At 41.9% G+C, this 16305-nt stretch overlaps 1 protein-coding gene across 1 annotated transcript; it reads right to left on the bottom strand.

Annotated features, from left to right (window-relative positions):
• Nucleotides 1-1320: 1320 nt before the first annotated feature.
• On the bottom strand, nt 1321-14653 carry matn4 (matrilin 4; the record flags this gene model as incomplete). The annotated part of the gene is made up of 13 exons (XM_083668077.1): nt 1321-1465; nt 2816-2920; nt 3185-3337; nt 4113-4517; nt 4804-4926; nt 5570-5692; nt 7247-7369; nt 8706-8828; nt 12372-12494; nt 12963-13085; nt 13381-13771; nt 14018-14193; nt 14581-14653. The coding sequence occupies 13 exons, from the start codon at nt 14651-14653 to the stop codon at nt 1407-1409; spliced, it is 2100 nt and encodes a 699-aa protein (XP_083524203.1). The 3' UTR covers nt 1321-1406.
• Between the last annotated feature and the right edge of the window lie 1652 nt (nt 14654-16305).

Here is a 16305-nt window from a genome sequence, read left to right as displayed (position 1 = left end):
GGCAAGTAAGATCTATCTTAAGAGCTAGTCCATGCAACACACAACCTCACTAACCAATCACAGAAGTGCTCTCACTTTGCAGTCATTCTAGGAGTCTGCAAACAGCCAGTTATGAAGAAAGTGAACGACACAACAACAAAAAGTTAAGTCTTTATTGCCTCCTGTGCCAGAATACAGAGAGTCTTCAAACATTACAAAAAAAGGTTATTAGAAAATATACAAAAAGTACAGGTAACCAAATATAGGGGCATTTTTTTTATGTGGCCGTGTCATACAAGACAAAATAAAGAACAACAAGATACTAGAAGGCCCTGTTCATTTACATAGCTCTGTGACATTCTCTCTGTCCCTCACCAATGCAATCGAATGGATAAGAGGTGGGTCAGTTTAGTTCAACTGTAACGCCTCCCTCCATTTACAATAGAGTGGACCACAGCCATAGTGGGGATCACATAAACTTCCCTTTCTCTTCAGGTGGTATTTTGGTTTTATGTATATATATATGAGTGAATCCATAACCTCACTCAGTTCACATACACAGCCACTGTAGAGTATCAAAGACTATCAAAGTGATTTTAGTGATTAATATCTCAGATTTGATTCACAATTTATTTTTTGGAGCTCAAATCCGTACATGATCTCATCGTCTTAATGTTTTGGCTTGGGCTGGGAACCCTACTTTGTACTTCTATAGACTCAACTATCATTCATATCTCTAGAAATATGTATTTTATTTTACATTCTATGAGCAAATGTGTCTGTGTCAGTGATTTGAAACAACTGAATGTTTTTGTGGTTAGAGATGACTCAGGCCAAATCATATGGAGTGGTAATAAAACTTCATTCATTTATCTTCTTCCAGATAGCTGATACTGGTATAAAATCTGTTATAAATACATCATATTTAACAAACCATGTAAAAACAGTATCAAGTATAAATAGGGCACAAAGAACAGCTGTTGTGTTTGTGTGTATGGAACAAAATTGTGCCTAGGATATAACCAATGTTTTCTCTGTCTAGTTCTCTGTGCTAACATCTATTCTACAGTAAGTAGTGTGCCAACCTGTCTCTTTGGATGTGATTACATGTCTAAAGTCCAGTGCGTGTGCACCAGTGGAGGCTGGTGGAGGTAGAAATCAGAGGACAGGCTCATTGTCATGGATAATGAGCCTGTCTTCCGATTTCTCCCTCTACAAGCCTCCTCCGGTGTGCACATGCATGCACATGCACAGATATTCTACATGTAATATTGTTTTGGGTCATTTACATCATGATAATTCTAGATTTAGTAGGACTTTGGATCTTCCTGTGAAGTTCTTTCCAGAAAGTGCCCGCTACCGTCCCTGCAACTCCACTTCCTGTTTACATGGATGACTTCCTGTCTTCTCTCCATGGACCACCTCTCTCACTTCCTGGACAGCAGCTGGTTCTCTAAGTCCTCCAGTCGTGCAGTCATCCCCGCCAGTGGAGAAGGGTTAAGGAAATACATATACACACATTGTATTTTCTATGCAAACAAACATACTGAGGCTACAGTACAAACAAAGACAATGTTTTACACAATCCTAAACATAACATAACATTACTATTTAATGCAATATATCTGAGAAATTCTCCTTCTTCATTGGTAGCCACTCACACTCAATACACTCCCTCCAAATAAATGTATTTCTGACATATTTTTGGGAATAATGTGTTATTTTTTTGATTGGGGCAGTCCCACTGATATTGTTTTTCAGTTTTTATTGGACAGAGACAGTAGAGAAAGACAGGGTATGTCAGCAGGGCATGGGCCAGATTCAAACCCATGCCAACATGGGTATATGTGTGCACTGTAGGCCATGGTGCTAGACCACTGGACCACCCCAGGCCACATCCTCAACATCAGTTAAGATCGATCTCTGTGAAAGGTGCCCATGAGGAGAATCATTTACAACCTCACACACACACACACACACACACACACACACACACACACACACACACACACACACACACACACACACACACACACACACACACACACACACACAACACAGCACAGAGCACAGTGCAGTAGCATGATACAGACTGACATGGCATTCCTCTGAAACAGAAGGACCATTGTACCTTCCCTGCCACCTCCAACCCCTCAGCATTCTGTAGAAAAACAAACTATTGATCTATGAGACAAAACCCCACTCTGAGAAGTTGTCCTTTCAGAAGTGTTCCCTGTTTAGGACACATCTGGATGTCGAGACCATGGAAGGACAAGGAGCCATTTAACAGAGTGATGAATTGGCGGCAGTGAAAGACTTGGTATGCTACGGCCCAGTTCACAAAGAGTTATTGATGGCCCTGTTTGGAAAAGTGATAGTTTCCTTTAAAGAACAGAACAGACACTGCCATTTTTTACAGATGGTCCTGCCGCTGTGCCTCACAATTGATGGCCATTAGGCCTATACTTACTCTAGGCTCCAGAAATGCTCCAGAATCAAACATAACATAAGATTTTAAAGTAAACAAAAAAAATAGTAAAAATGTGGCACTTGCTTGAAGTATTTATCATACCATTTGATGTTCAATCATCTTTAACACCATTAGGGGACAAAGTAATAATTCAAACACAAAATGCTATACACTGGTTCATCTTACTGTATGCTCTAGGTCAGATAGCTCAGTTGGTAGGTGCATACTTGTAAAGCTAGAATTGTGAGTTTAATCCCCACACGGGTGACATACATAATGAATATGTTTTAGCTCTGTGACATTTCTTTAGCTTTTCTGCTAAACGACTTTGTATTCTCTTCATTGTGTGTAGAACATAAAGGATATGTTTCTGTGTCAGCTGCTCCAGAGTGGTCATGGTGGCTTGTTGGAACTCAACCAGACTTTCACAGGCACACGGGTCCTTCACTTCAATTTCCCCCTGGCTCTCCTCTGTCTCACACACACACACACACACACACACACACACACACACACATAGGGAGAGGGAAAGTAGCATGCCAGAGTAAAAAAAAAGATTGTTTTCACAGCAGTTGGAAGGAGGTAACAACAATGTCTTGCTGTGAAAACATATTTCTCCTCTTCCTCCTCCTCCACCTCCTCTCATTAATATCTTTCTCCAGTCTGACCCTAGAGGGTGCTACAGAACAACACATCCTGATGGATGATGATTTTGTTTAATAACTAATACTGTACCTGCACAGACATTGAGCTTGAGGTTCTCTGCGATCTGGTTGATAAAAGTGAAGTCAGCCGTGTAAAAGAAGTGTTTGTCCAGTGGCTCTGAGGCGATCTCACGCAGCTCATCCTCCACAGCTTTCCCAACGCCCACAGCATACATGGTGATACCTGAACACAAACACGACAGACACACACACACACACACACACACACACACACACACACACACACACACACACACACACACACACACACACACACACACACACACACAGACAGGACAGTATGATCATGAAGACACTCACAAGACAGAAAAGGATTTTACTACAGGGCTGGGGGAAATGTGTTTGTTCACTGTTTTACCCATAGAATTAGACGCCTGTGGGCTTGCAATTTTGCACACAGGTAGAGGGCCATAGGCCAAACCCTCTCAGCAAATTATGCTTATTTGCCACATGGTAATATGAGTTACTGACCTATAGAGTATAGTTCCGTTCGGCCACATGGTGTCGCCATTTATGAACAAACATACCCTTCACACCATTGATCTAACCAAAACGACATCAGGGGTTTCTCATGCTTGAACTTCAACTCTGTATAAACAGTGAACCATTTAACTTGTCCCATAGCTGCTATCCACTAGTCTTGGATATTGCATTTAAGTGTTTGTTCTGATTCTGCCTAGACCCCATGCAATTTATTTTGGAGTAAATATTTTGTCTGACATAAAGCATTACATTTTTGTGGATTTCACTTGAGTGGCTTCAAGCTTCAAATAACATGTTGTGATAATGTTGCAGTCATAGATATAGAGAACTGTTATATTCTCAGTGGTTCTGGTTATAAACAAACCCCAGACAGTTAGTCTTCCTTCAAAGGGTAATAAGTGTCATCCATGCATAGTTTACATTACATTACACCTGTTCCCCTGTCCCCCTATTACCTGCTTCTTTGGCCATCTTGGCCCCCTCAGTGATGTCGTCCTGGGAACGCCCATCGGTGAAGACCAGACCCACACGGGGGACATTCTTGCGCGCACCCTCGGCCTCCGAGAAGCTGTTCTCCACCATGTGCTTGAGGGACAGGCCCGTCATGGTACCCTTCTCCATATACTCCACGTTCATCACTGCCTTCTTGATGTCGTCAGCCGCCTGGTACTTGTTGAGGGCAAACTCTGTGCGGACGCGGCTGGAGTACTGAACCAGGCCCACCTGTGTGCCATGGGCAGACACATCTAGGGAGTCAACCACTTGGTTGACAAACTTCTTGACCAATTCAAAGTTCTGGGGACGCACACTCTTGGAACCGTCAATGAGCAGAACCAGGTCGATGTTTGCTGATCTGCAAGCTGGGGTGACACAGGGTGGTTAGAGGAATCGCAATTTGTTTTCAATACTAAGTAAAATATGACATACATATCACCTAAGATACAGTATTGCTGACTCTTGCACTCTGTATTGTGACCCCTGATGCTAGAGCATATTTAATATTGATTACTAGTCTAAATCATACTTTTTCAGAGCAATCCAACTTATTACCATCTGCCTAATAGCACAGACTTGAATTGAATTCTACTGGTGTACCCCAGGTAGTGGGTAATGTTTGTGTTATTGTGGCATGTATGACATACGTACTGCCACAGGTCTTGCCGTCGTCCTGTAGAAGCTGTCCCTCTGGGCAAATACAGTAGTAGGAGCCCGGAGTGCTGACACACTGGTGCTCACAACCATGCTCCACTGTGTTACACAGGTCCATATCTGGACACACACACACACACACACACACACACACACACACACACACACACACACACACACACACACACACAGACAGGACAGTATGATCATGAAGACACTCACAAGACAGAAAAGGATTTTACTACAGGGCTGGGTTTTCATTCACAGTAATGCAGCTACAGCAAATAGCCGAGCTCCCACTAGTCAGGCACATCTGTTTTTGAATAGTAAGTTTTGTGTTCCCTCAGTAGTGACTAACAACATAGATTTGCTTTGAAATAAATTATAAAACACAGTACAGACAAAACAAAGGAATGAATAGAAGTCTGTGAAATGTGGATTTCCCATGTGGATTCTGAGCCTCTGCCTTTTGCAATGCTTGTTTATTCCATTAAAATATCAAAATCCTTATTGGATAGGATATCTCTTTTAAGAATGTGCACAAGCTTGTGGAGTAGGTTGAACATGTCTACAAGCTGTTTTACTGTGGGTGAACAGTCATTTTCATTTAGTAACCCTAACCCTAACCCATAAACATGAAGTAAAATTTACATCTGAGATGATCACATAGAATTTCACTAGCCATAGTGGCTTTAAACCTGCAGTTTGATAACGCTACCTCTAAATGTGTTGTATTGTTTAGTCTGATAATGGCCTCACTAACTTGTGCAGGTCTTCTTGTCATTGTTGAGTTTGTAGCCGGCGTTGCAGTCACAGGTGAAGGAGCCTGGAGAGCTGATACAGATCTGCTCACAGTCATGCGTCCCGTCAGCACACAGGTCTATGGCTGAATGAACACAGAGACACTGGTTACTGCATGAGGGTAGACTGTGCTTTCGACTGGTAACACTTTACTTAAGACACAACATGTATAATATATTATGATAAGGTCATAATACTTTGTAAGCATGTATGACACACTCATAATTTTAGCACCTCTGTCACACCCCATGATTTAAAACATATCTAACTGATAGAATATGTTTGCTAGCCAATGCAATCATGTTATTAATTGTGGAGTCCCACAGGGATGAATTCTGGGTCCATTTCTCTTTTCCACTGAGCTCTACATAATAGCCTGATGTGAAGAATTTATAGATCATCTTAAAGGGGTATTTCAACCAAATTACAAAATCACATTTGGTTCCTTACCTTAAAAGGAGTCTATGGACAAGGACATTTCAAGTTGAAATGTTTAAGGACTTTTGCATGTAAGTAACAACAAAAACCACACAACTCTGTCAATGAAGTTTACGTAAGTTCAGGCGGGACACTTTAAGTCGAACGGCAGGTGACAGACAGCTGATTCAAGCGTATGCAAAACATCATCACATGTCTCAGGGACAAGGCTTAAAAGAGCCAAGTATGCAACACTCCACCATGGTTAAACAGTTTAACTCCACTGGCCATGCGAGTTCACTTGTTGGTCGTCCCACCCACCGCCCGAGCCTCCACCCGTTCGGTCGCTCTGTATTAACCTACCTACGGGGGTTTGATAGTTATGGGCTCCCTGCTTATGTTATTTTGTATTTCATGTTGTTTAAACTTCAGGCAGGAACCTATACAGAGCAGAGCCATCAATTACGGCAAACTTAAATGTATTACCATTTTCATTAAACATGATTAAACCGATGTAAGTGTCCTGACAGAACTATACATTTCAAATACTATTACTAGATTACTATGTAACAACATATTCACATAATTTTGTTTAGAGAGTAATAACAGTGATACAAGCATCTTAAGATAAGTGTTACCCAAGTAATAATGTGTTCAACTTGAGTAGCTTATGTAAAGTGTTACCCATTGACTTCAACAATGGCAGACCACCTCCAGCTCTGTGATTGCATGGGCTAACAACTGGATTTGTTTTGAAATAAGTGACATGAATAAAGTCACACATAGGGACGGCACAGAATAATAGATAGAAGTGTGTGAAATGTTGATTTACAAGTGCACTATTGTCAGTGAGTCTAAGGTTTTTGCAATGCTCTGTATGAATGATCGTTTCTTCCATTGAAATATCAAAATCATTATTGGGTGGGATATTTCCATTAAGCATTTGCACAAGTTATTAGAGGAGGGTTGAACATATCTTCAAGCTGTTTTACAGTGGGTGGACAGTGAATGAATAGTGGTGGGGGTACAGAATTGTATATAATGGACACTAATTTTCATGTGTGTACATAAACATGGAGCAAAAGATACACCCGAGATGATCACTTAAATTTCCCAAGCCATAGTGGCCTCTCAATTGTCATTACCTTTTGTTTTCTATGAATTGGTTTTTATATTTGTTAAAGCTGCCTCTAAACGTGTTGTATTGTTTGGCCTCACTAACCAGTGCAGGTCTTCTTGTCATCGTTGAGTTTGTAGCCGGCGTTGCAGTCACAGGTGAAGGAGCCTGGAGAGCTGATACAGATCTGCTCACAGTCATGCTTCCCCTCAGCACACAGGTCTATGGCTGAATGAACACAGAGACACTGGTTACTGCATGAGGGGAAGACTGTGCTTTTGACTGGTAACACTTTACTTAAGACACAACATGTATAATATATGATGATAAGGTCATAATACGTAATAAGTATGTATGACACACTCATAATTTTAACACCTCTGTCACATCTCCATTATTTAAAGCGATATAACTGTATTCTAGCTAGATTATTTATTTTTACAGCCTAGGTGAGATTGGACAAAGCAGTTATTTATTGAGTCCCACAGAAATCAATTCTGGGTCCATTTCTCTTTTACACAGGTCTATGCTCTCACTAGGCAAAATGTGGTGTCAACTGTGGGTAACATAGTGTCAACTTCCACAGTTATATTTCTTAAGTGCTTGATGATTGTGATGCTCTTAAGACATTGATCAACTGTTTGTCTACTTAGCATAGCTAGTTGGAGGACTAATAACCTCCAAAAGAGAAGACAGAGGTTATATTTATTGGCTCAGAAAATCAGAGAGCAAAATTTGTCTGAAAAAAAATGCCATCTAGCTGTACATAATAGGCCTGAAGTGAAACATTTATTATTTATTATTATTTTAGATTGAGATTTAAATCCTATGTACTGTACCAGTAAATATTATCACCACAAATGCCATCTCTCACCTCAGGAATATTTAATGTGTCACTGTATGTAACTAAGAGGTTGATACATGCTTTAATTTCAAGTTGCCTTGACTATTGGAACTCTCTCTTTATTGACGTGCCAAAGGGATTTATCGACAAACTACAGCTAGCTCAGAATGGTAACTCTGTACAATAGGTTGTTTTTATTCTTATGTAGTAATATGTTACATAGGAAATTAGTAATTGCTTTGTACACTATAGCGTGGTAATTGAGTTGACATGTTTAATGACCTATCCTTATTGTATGTCAGTCAAAAAACAACCCACATACTTCTGTAACTATGACATACAAAACTATGACTAGATTACTATGTAGCAACATTTAGGGCTCTATTTTCAGACAGCGCAAAACAAGTCCAAACACAGGCGTATTGGCAATTTGTGTCGGCGGTAACTGGTAAAATGACCACAGCGATGAAGCGCTGTCTCATCTGCGCATAGGTGGGTGGAGTAGGGGTTATAGAGGTGTGTTCATGTCAATGTGCCTTCAGGTGCACTGAAAAATTCTGACCTTGAAAGCACTAATATTTTAGACACATTTGTGTACGTCATTAACATGTAGCAAAATACCCAAGATTATCACCTAAAATCTCACTAGCCTTAGCGGCCTCAAATGTGCGGTTTGTTAAAGCTGCCTCTAAACGTGTTGTATTGTTTGGCCTCACTAACCAGTGCAGGTCTTCTTGTCATCGTTGAGTTTGTAGCCGGCGTTGCAGTCACAGGTGAAGGAGCCTGGAGAGCTGATACAGATCTGCTCACAGTCATGCTTCCCCTCAGCACACAGGTCTATGGCTGAATGAACACAGAGACACTGGTTACTGCATGAGGGGAAGACTGTGCTTTTGACTGGTAACACTTTACTTAAGACACAACATGTATAATATATGATGATAAGGTCATAATACGTATTAAGTATGTATGACACTCATCATTTTAACACCTATTACATCCCCATGATTTAAAACATATCTAACGGTTTAGAATGTATTTGCCAGTCTAGGTGATGGTGGATGGGAAAAAGCAGTTATTAAGTCCAACAGATAAATTCTGGGGCTATTTCCCTTTTCGACTGAGCCACGCTCCCATTCGGCAAAATGTGGTGTCAACTGTGGGTCAACTTCCACAGTTACATTGCTCAATGCTCTAAACCCATTGATCACCTGTTTGTCTATTTATCATAGCTAACTAGATGTCTAACCTCCTTAAATAAAATAAAAAAGATGTGAGTGAGGTTCTATTCTATCCACTAATAAAATCAGAGAGCAAAATTACTCAGAAAACATGGCTGTACAGAATTGGCCTGGAGTGAAGAATTTTGGGATTATTTTAGATTGTGACCTTTAGATTGTGAGTTTTAAATCCTATATACCAGTAAATATTATCACCAGGACTGTCTTTCCTCACCTTAGGAACATTTCACCTGTCACTGCATAACTGATAGGTTAATACATATAATTCTTTCTTCACTGGCCTGCTAAAGACATTTATCCATTACAGTAAATTCGGAATGCGACTCATATCATCGCTATCCTTGCGATTTATTTTTCTGTTTTGGAGTTTTAAAGGCTGTTTTACTTGTTATTAATGCTATCAATGTTATAGCACTTGGATACTACATCAGAGATGCATGCAGCATGCCAAACATTTCCTCTTTGGTTTTATCCATTATTTATTGTACTATTGTTTTGTATAATAATAAATATTATAAGGGCTCATACTTTCTTGACACACTCATAACAACAAACTCAACTCTTTACATTAGGTTGCTTCTATTCTTGAGTAGTAACAGGTTATATGGTCATTTAGTAATTGCTTTTAGCAGCATGGTAATTGAATTGAGATGTTTACGGACTGTTCCTTATTGAATGTAAGGAACAGCAAAAACCACACAACTGTGTTACTATGCAATACCAAGCTATTACTAGATTATTATGTAACCTAATAATGATTAAAGTGTTACCCAAGTATTCATGCGTTTTATCTGTGAGTGCCTTATGTAAAGTGTTACCCATTTACCAAACTACCTTAAAACAAACTTTTAGCTCATCTCCAGCTCTGTGATTGAATGGTCTGGAACCCTTCGAGTTTGTACAGTATAGGGCCCGAGGTGGATTAGCAAGCCCATTAATAGTCAGTCGGCTGTCTGACTAGCTTGTACCACCTACCTAATGACCTAATGAGTTTGTAATGGCTTTGCTAAATGATCAGTGTGTGTGTGTGTGTGTGTGTGTGTGTGTGTGTGTGTGTGTGTGTGTGTGTGTGTGTGTGTGTGTGTGTGTGTGACCGATGGGAGACATAACCATCAAATCTGTCAGATGAAAGATGAAGTAATAAATGAAGAAACGCTTCGATATTGTATTTGGCTGAATACTCATCCATGGATGTGGTCTGTGAAAAAGATTAACTTTCACTTCAGGGGACCTATCTGTCAAAGAGCAGGTTTGTTTGGAGAATTTGATTATTCCTAGGCCAGTGACCGTATCCGATGAAGTTGAGTGGGTTTGAGAGGAGTTGGATACCTCCATGTTGGTGGATTGAATAACAAAGTAACACAATAACTGAGTCATACATCCCACAGTATTAAAAGCTAGTGTCTGCTCAGGACATGAAGCAGACATGAAGATCCACAGAAATACTAGTCATCGCATTTTATGAATTTCCAAATGATAGTCTGCTTTTCCACATAAAATAAAAACAGCTGCACACCCAAATAGCTATGTGAGGATGCATGTAAGGATGCATTTGTGTCAATGTCCCTTACATAAAGTCTTTGGTATTTGGGGTAAGTAGTTGTTTTATTGCAAGTGTTCTTGTAAACAGACTTTTGGTGCCCTATCCAGCTTTGAATACCAAATCAACCATAGCCCCTGCTTGAGTAGGTCTGAAAGGATTTGATAGGTGGCCAGGTGACAAAACTCCCACCTGGCCAATCAGTAAGTAAGATAGAACTAGCCTAGCATATTGTTTACACCCACCCAATCCTCTCAAATCAAGTGCTTAGGGGGTAGGGAGTAGGGGCTAGGGCAGTTGATTTGGGAAGGGCAAATGTGTGTGTCAAACTTACGCTGGCAGGTCTTGCCATTTTCCTGGAGATTGTATCCCTCATTACAACGGCAGTGATAGCCGCTGAGAACACTCACACACTCATGTTGACAGCTGTGGTTCCCAAACGAACAGTAGTCGATCACTGAAGGGGGAAAGAGTGCAAGCAAATGAGAGGGTAAAAGCAAGAAAGCAATTGCTATGTGGCATAGAAACATTATTCATGAAACAATATTTGATTTTAAAAATGACACATCGTAATACTGTCTAATTACTACAGTATTCTCCCTGTGCATTGGGTGCAAGTAAAGTACTTTATAAATAAAATGTGTTATACAGATAAATTCAGAGAATGTATCCCAGCTATAGAATAACGTCATTCAATAATAATTCTATGTGTCTCTTGCTGAAAGAGTCATATTTCATGAATAATGTTTCTGTATGGACGTTTTGTTACATTTTAAGCGTTTAGAATCCTTTTTCACCCTTGGTTTCTTCACCCATATTTTGGCAGTCATGCAATCCAAAATGAGAAGTCAAAGGGGTCATTGGGGTCTCTGAGGTGAAGCTTGCTAAGTTGCTTATCGTGAATCGGATTTCCGCATATGAAGCACTCATTTTTCATATCCTGGCCAAGGAAGTCCCATATATATGCGTACCAGCAGTGGAAATTGACTTAAAACTATACAATTCAACAGAAATTGTATGTGTTATTGGCTATGCAATTCAGATCTTTGTATGTGTTACTGGCTTCTCGTAGTTAGAACTGAATCAAAACACAAATGTTTGTAGTTTGGTTTATGGCTCAGTGATTTAGAGAAAAAAGCAAGGCGGTTTTCTCAACAGGAAGCATTTTTACATGACAACACAAAGAAGTTTAGCCGGGAACACTGAGTTAGAGTTCCCTAAAGCGGGAGCTCTAACCAAGGACTATCTTCACTTTTCAAATGTAGTTCTACACTGGTGTGCAAACGCAAGTGAGTTACATCAGACAGGGGCTAGTGAAGGCTGATTATTCTGTAAATAATGGTCCCTTTGCCCATGTGGAGGATGGGGGCAGTGTTGTGTGTGTGTGTGTGTGTGTGTGTGTGTGTGTGTGTGTGTGTGTGTGTGTGTGTGTGTGTGTGTGTGTGTGTGTGTGTGCATATGTGCATGCACGTGTGTGTCTGTGTTTGTGTTTTCACTGAACTGTATATATGTCTGTCTATGCGTATGTTTCGAGTTGGTAAGATTATAATGACCATGTCACTTTAAATATATTGTACAGTTTGGCCTGATGGTGGCCTCACTAACTTGTGCAGGTCTTCTTGTCATTGTTGAGTTTGTAGCCGGCGTTGCAGTCACAGGTGAAGGAGCCTGGAGAGTTGACACAGATCTGCTCACAGTCATGCTTCCCCTCAGCACACAGGTCTATGGCTGAATCAACACAGAGACACTGGTTACTGGTACTGTTGCACCAACTGTGTGTTGCCATAAACCACACCAGACCTGTGTGGTCTATGGCTACAGCAGAATGAAGATACATTGGTTACTAGCACTGTTACAGCAGACATGCTAGTTACTGTTACAGTACTGTTAGTGCAGTACAACCCAGACCCAGTTACTGTTCAATCCTGGTGAAGTTACCGTTTCTATTGTAAATTCCACCTTGGCATCAGGTAACTTTGGGCATTGACTCAAGGCTTTTGTCCCATACACTTAAAAGTGAATAGCTTGATTTAAAGTATTGCTAATCATACAATCAATGATTAATATAAACATTATTGCCATTGGCTCATGCCTATTTCACTCGTTTCATCATAAAATAACTAGTGTAGGCCTACTTGTCATAAAGAACGCAAACTACGATGAGACATACAATGACAAACTCCCATAGAGGCCTACCTGTGCAGGTCTTGCCATCATCGTTGAGTGTGTAGCCGGGCAGACACAGGCAGTGGAAGGACCCGGGGGAGCTCTCACAGATGTGCTCACAGCCGTGGTCAGACTCCAGACACAGGTCCATCCCTGTAACTCAGAACAGGATAAGTCCAAAGTCCTCTCTCATAACATCAGCATCAATCATGCACCAAAAGCATTAGGGAGACTTTTATGAGAAAGTATTGAATTCTCTGAAGTTAGTAATGCAAGGCTCAATTTTTGAGTGCAATTTAATGCGTGATTTTTGGGGCCAATAGCGTGAGCTGAAAATCCCACCTAAAGTTCCACTCTAAATTGAGTTGCATGCTCATAACTTTCAAGCAAAAGCTAGAGAACGCAACCTATTGTTAAAATTGTTGATCTTGGTAAATTAACCACTCACCGCAGAGTTTGTCCTGGAACTGAAGGCCAAACTGGTGGATGAGGTCGAACGACTCTACCAGGAAGACATGGTCCTCGAAAGGTGGCGACGCCATGGCACGTAGCGAGGTCATATCCGCTCGGGCCACACCCACCGCGTAGATCTCGATACCCTTCCCCCGTGCCTCGGCTGCCACCTCCGCCACGCGGTCCTGGGGCCGCCCGTCCGTCACGATGACCGCCACATTGGGGATCTTGGGCCGGTCGCCCTCGGCGGGCGTGAAGGCCACGTTCATGGCATATTTGATGGCCAGGCCCGTCATGGTGCCCTGCGCCAGTGGGATGATCTCGTTGATGCCCTTCACCATGCCCTCCAGCTTGGCATGGCTCTTCAAGGAGAACTCATTTGTTACCTACAATGTGGTACAGTAGGTGTACTTGTTAATCTCTAGTTGGTTGTAACTGACTCTTGTGTGGAACAAACATTGATGGAGTTTTGCATTCTGTTCATAGACATTTGGATGTGAATCACAGAGTACTTTACATCAAAGCATGATTTCTGTTATACAAACACTTTTGAAAATTCTTTTTCTTTTTTCCCTTAAATGAATTGAGATAATGAGAAGAAGAGTTGAAGAGGTGAGGAGGATGTTGTTGACCTGGCTGGAGTACTGCACCACTCCTACTCTGGTGGCATTGGCGCCCACGTCCAGCGTGTGGATGATGTCGATCATGAACTTGCGCATGGTCTCAAACTCGTGGGGCCGCACACTGCGTGAGCTGTCAATAATGAACACCAGGTCGACTGGGCCTGACTTACACTTCTGCTCCGGGCCTAGGTTGGACAAAGTGATAATGTGTGAGAGGATTGCAGTAGATCATCAGCATACAGTATGACACACACTGCATGAATATTGGGCAATAAAATCAGGTATAATGCATTATAACATGTAACAGGCACCTTATGTCATGCCTATGTGTGAATATTGCATTCATTTCAGCATAATTATAATCGTATACTCATAATTGTATTTCTACGACTTCCACTACAAAACAGAAGCTACAAGGAACTACTTTTTTAATTGACTTTGTTATCTTCTCAGAAAATCCAGTTCTCATTCCTACGTTATCCTGGGGGAAAAACACTGCAGTCTTTTAGTGTGTGTGGGATTAAACTTCCGTTGATGGTCATTTTATGACTTCACAGTTGGATTTGGCTAACCTGCTTTTGGCCTAGCCGCAGCCAGAGCAGCCAGGGCTAGCAGGACAGAAACACAGACACACAGCTGTCTCATGTTCGGAGTGCTGGGCTGGGAGCCGGATCTTCTTGGAGCTGGGTTAGTCTGGGTTAGACTGGGTTAGACTTGGCTAGACCGGGCTAGACCTGATTCACACTGTAACGAGAGAAGAGAACAAGAACAGAAACAGAGGTCAGAGTGTCTAGTAGTGCTTTACCAGACAGCACATTCCTGCCCAGCCCAACAATAAAAACACAGACGCCAAACAGATGGCAGAGTCACTAATAGGCAGCTACACACAAACACACACGCACACACACACGTGCACGCGCACGCACACGTACACACACGCACACAAATACGCACACACACACACACACACACACACACACACACACACAGGGGAGTTACTTCTAATAGACAGCTACACAAACACACACAGTCATTCCTAATAGAAGGCTATTCACATCACTAATCTCTCTCTGAACCCCTCACACCACTGCAGGCAAACAGTTCAAATGCTGTGCGGGAGGAACCACTGGAACATTACAATGTCTGGAACGTGTTTATATGAAAGGGCATGCTGTCAATTCAAACAGGCATTATAAAAGGCACCCTTCTTTTCTGGAGTCCTAGGAGAGGGTCCTGGTGAGGTTTTATCGTTATCATCCAGATAACCAGACCTTAAATTAAGGTTGTTGTCATTCATTGGCCCCATTTTGATCTGTCTGTGACTTCTCAATGAATGTTTTTTAAAACAGTGACAGTAGACAGACACCATGTAGTGGAGGTGAATCCCACATGTGACAGCTGTTCAGCATGAGGGTGCTGACATCACCCACCCTGAGCACACTGTCATCTATGGAGTGACAAGGAAACATCTTGCTCAGTTAAGATGGTAAGCATGAGTACAAGTAAGTTGCTAATGCAAGACTGACTGCCCGATTGGCCGTAAAAGGATGGTTCCCCAAGAGAGCAGACACCAACCGTAGCACTCCTATGTCCATATGTTGAAGTGAGTTGAGTGAAAATCATTAAAACAGCATTATCAATATTTTTTAAGATATGTGAAATAAAGCATGACTTTGACTTATGCCTTGTGGAAATTCACTGTTGCCTATTGTTTGTTGCAACCTACAAGTCTTCTGATCTGAAGTACAACACCTCCATTTTAAATAGACAGGGAGAGAATTAAGAAAAAAGGGGAGGGTGAGAGATAGAGAGAGACGCATGCAGGAAGAGAGAACAAGGGAGAGGGACTGAAAGAGAGACAGAGGGTACAGCGAGAGCCCCAGCGAAAGGGACAGAGGGTGAGGGATGTACTGTATGAGACAGACGCACAGGGAGAGATATAGAGGGAGAGACACACAGGGAGGGACAGAGGGTGAGAAAGACACGTGAGGAGAGAGAGAGAGAGAGGGAGAGGGATGAAGGGAGACAGCAGACCCTTATGCATGCCGGTCTCCCTCGGTCCTCCTATGAGACCTGCCTCAGAGCCGGGGGGTATTTCAGTAGCCTCCTGCCTGTAACTGAACCCTGGGCCCTGTGTGTGTGCAGGCACAAAGAGGCCTCAGTGCCACTCTCTACACCAGCGCCACAGAAGCCCTTGGTCCACCCCCCTCCCCCGCCTCCGCCTCCACCACCACCGCCTCCCCTCTCCACGGGTCACAGCTTAACATATACACTATAATTAGCCATTAAGAAAAACA

The sequence above is a fragment of the Argentina silus genome (genome assembly GCF_951799395.1).
Source record: "Argentina silus genome assembly, chromosome: 4".
NCBI classification, from domain to species: Eukaryota; Metazoa; Chordata; class Actinopteri; order Argentiniformes; family Argentinidae; genus Argentina; species Argentina silus.
Note: the sequence above shows the minus strand (reverse complement) of the source record. Positions and strands in the feature narration are given on the sequence as shown.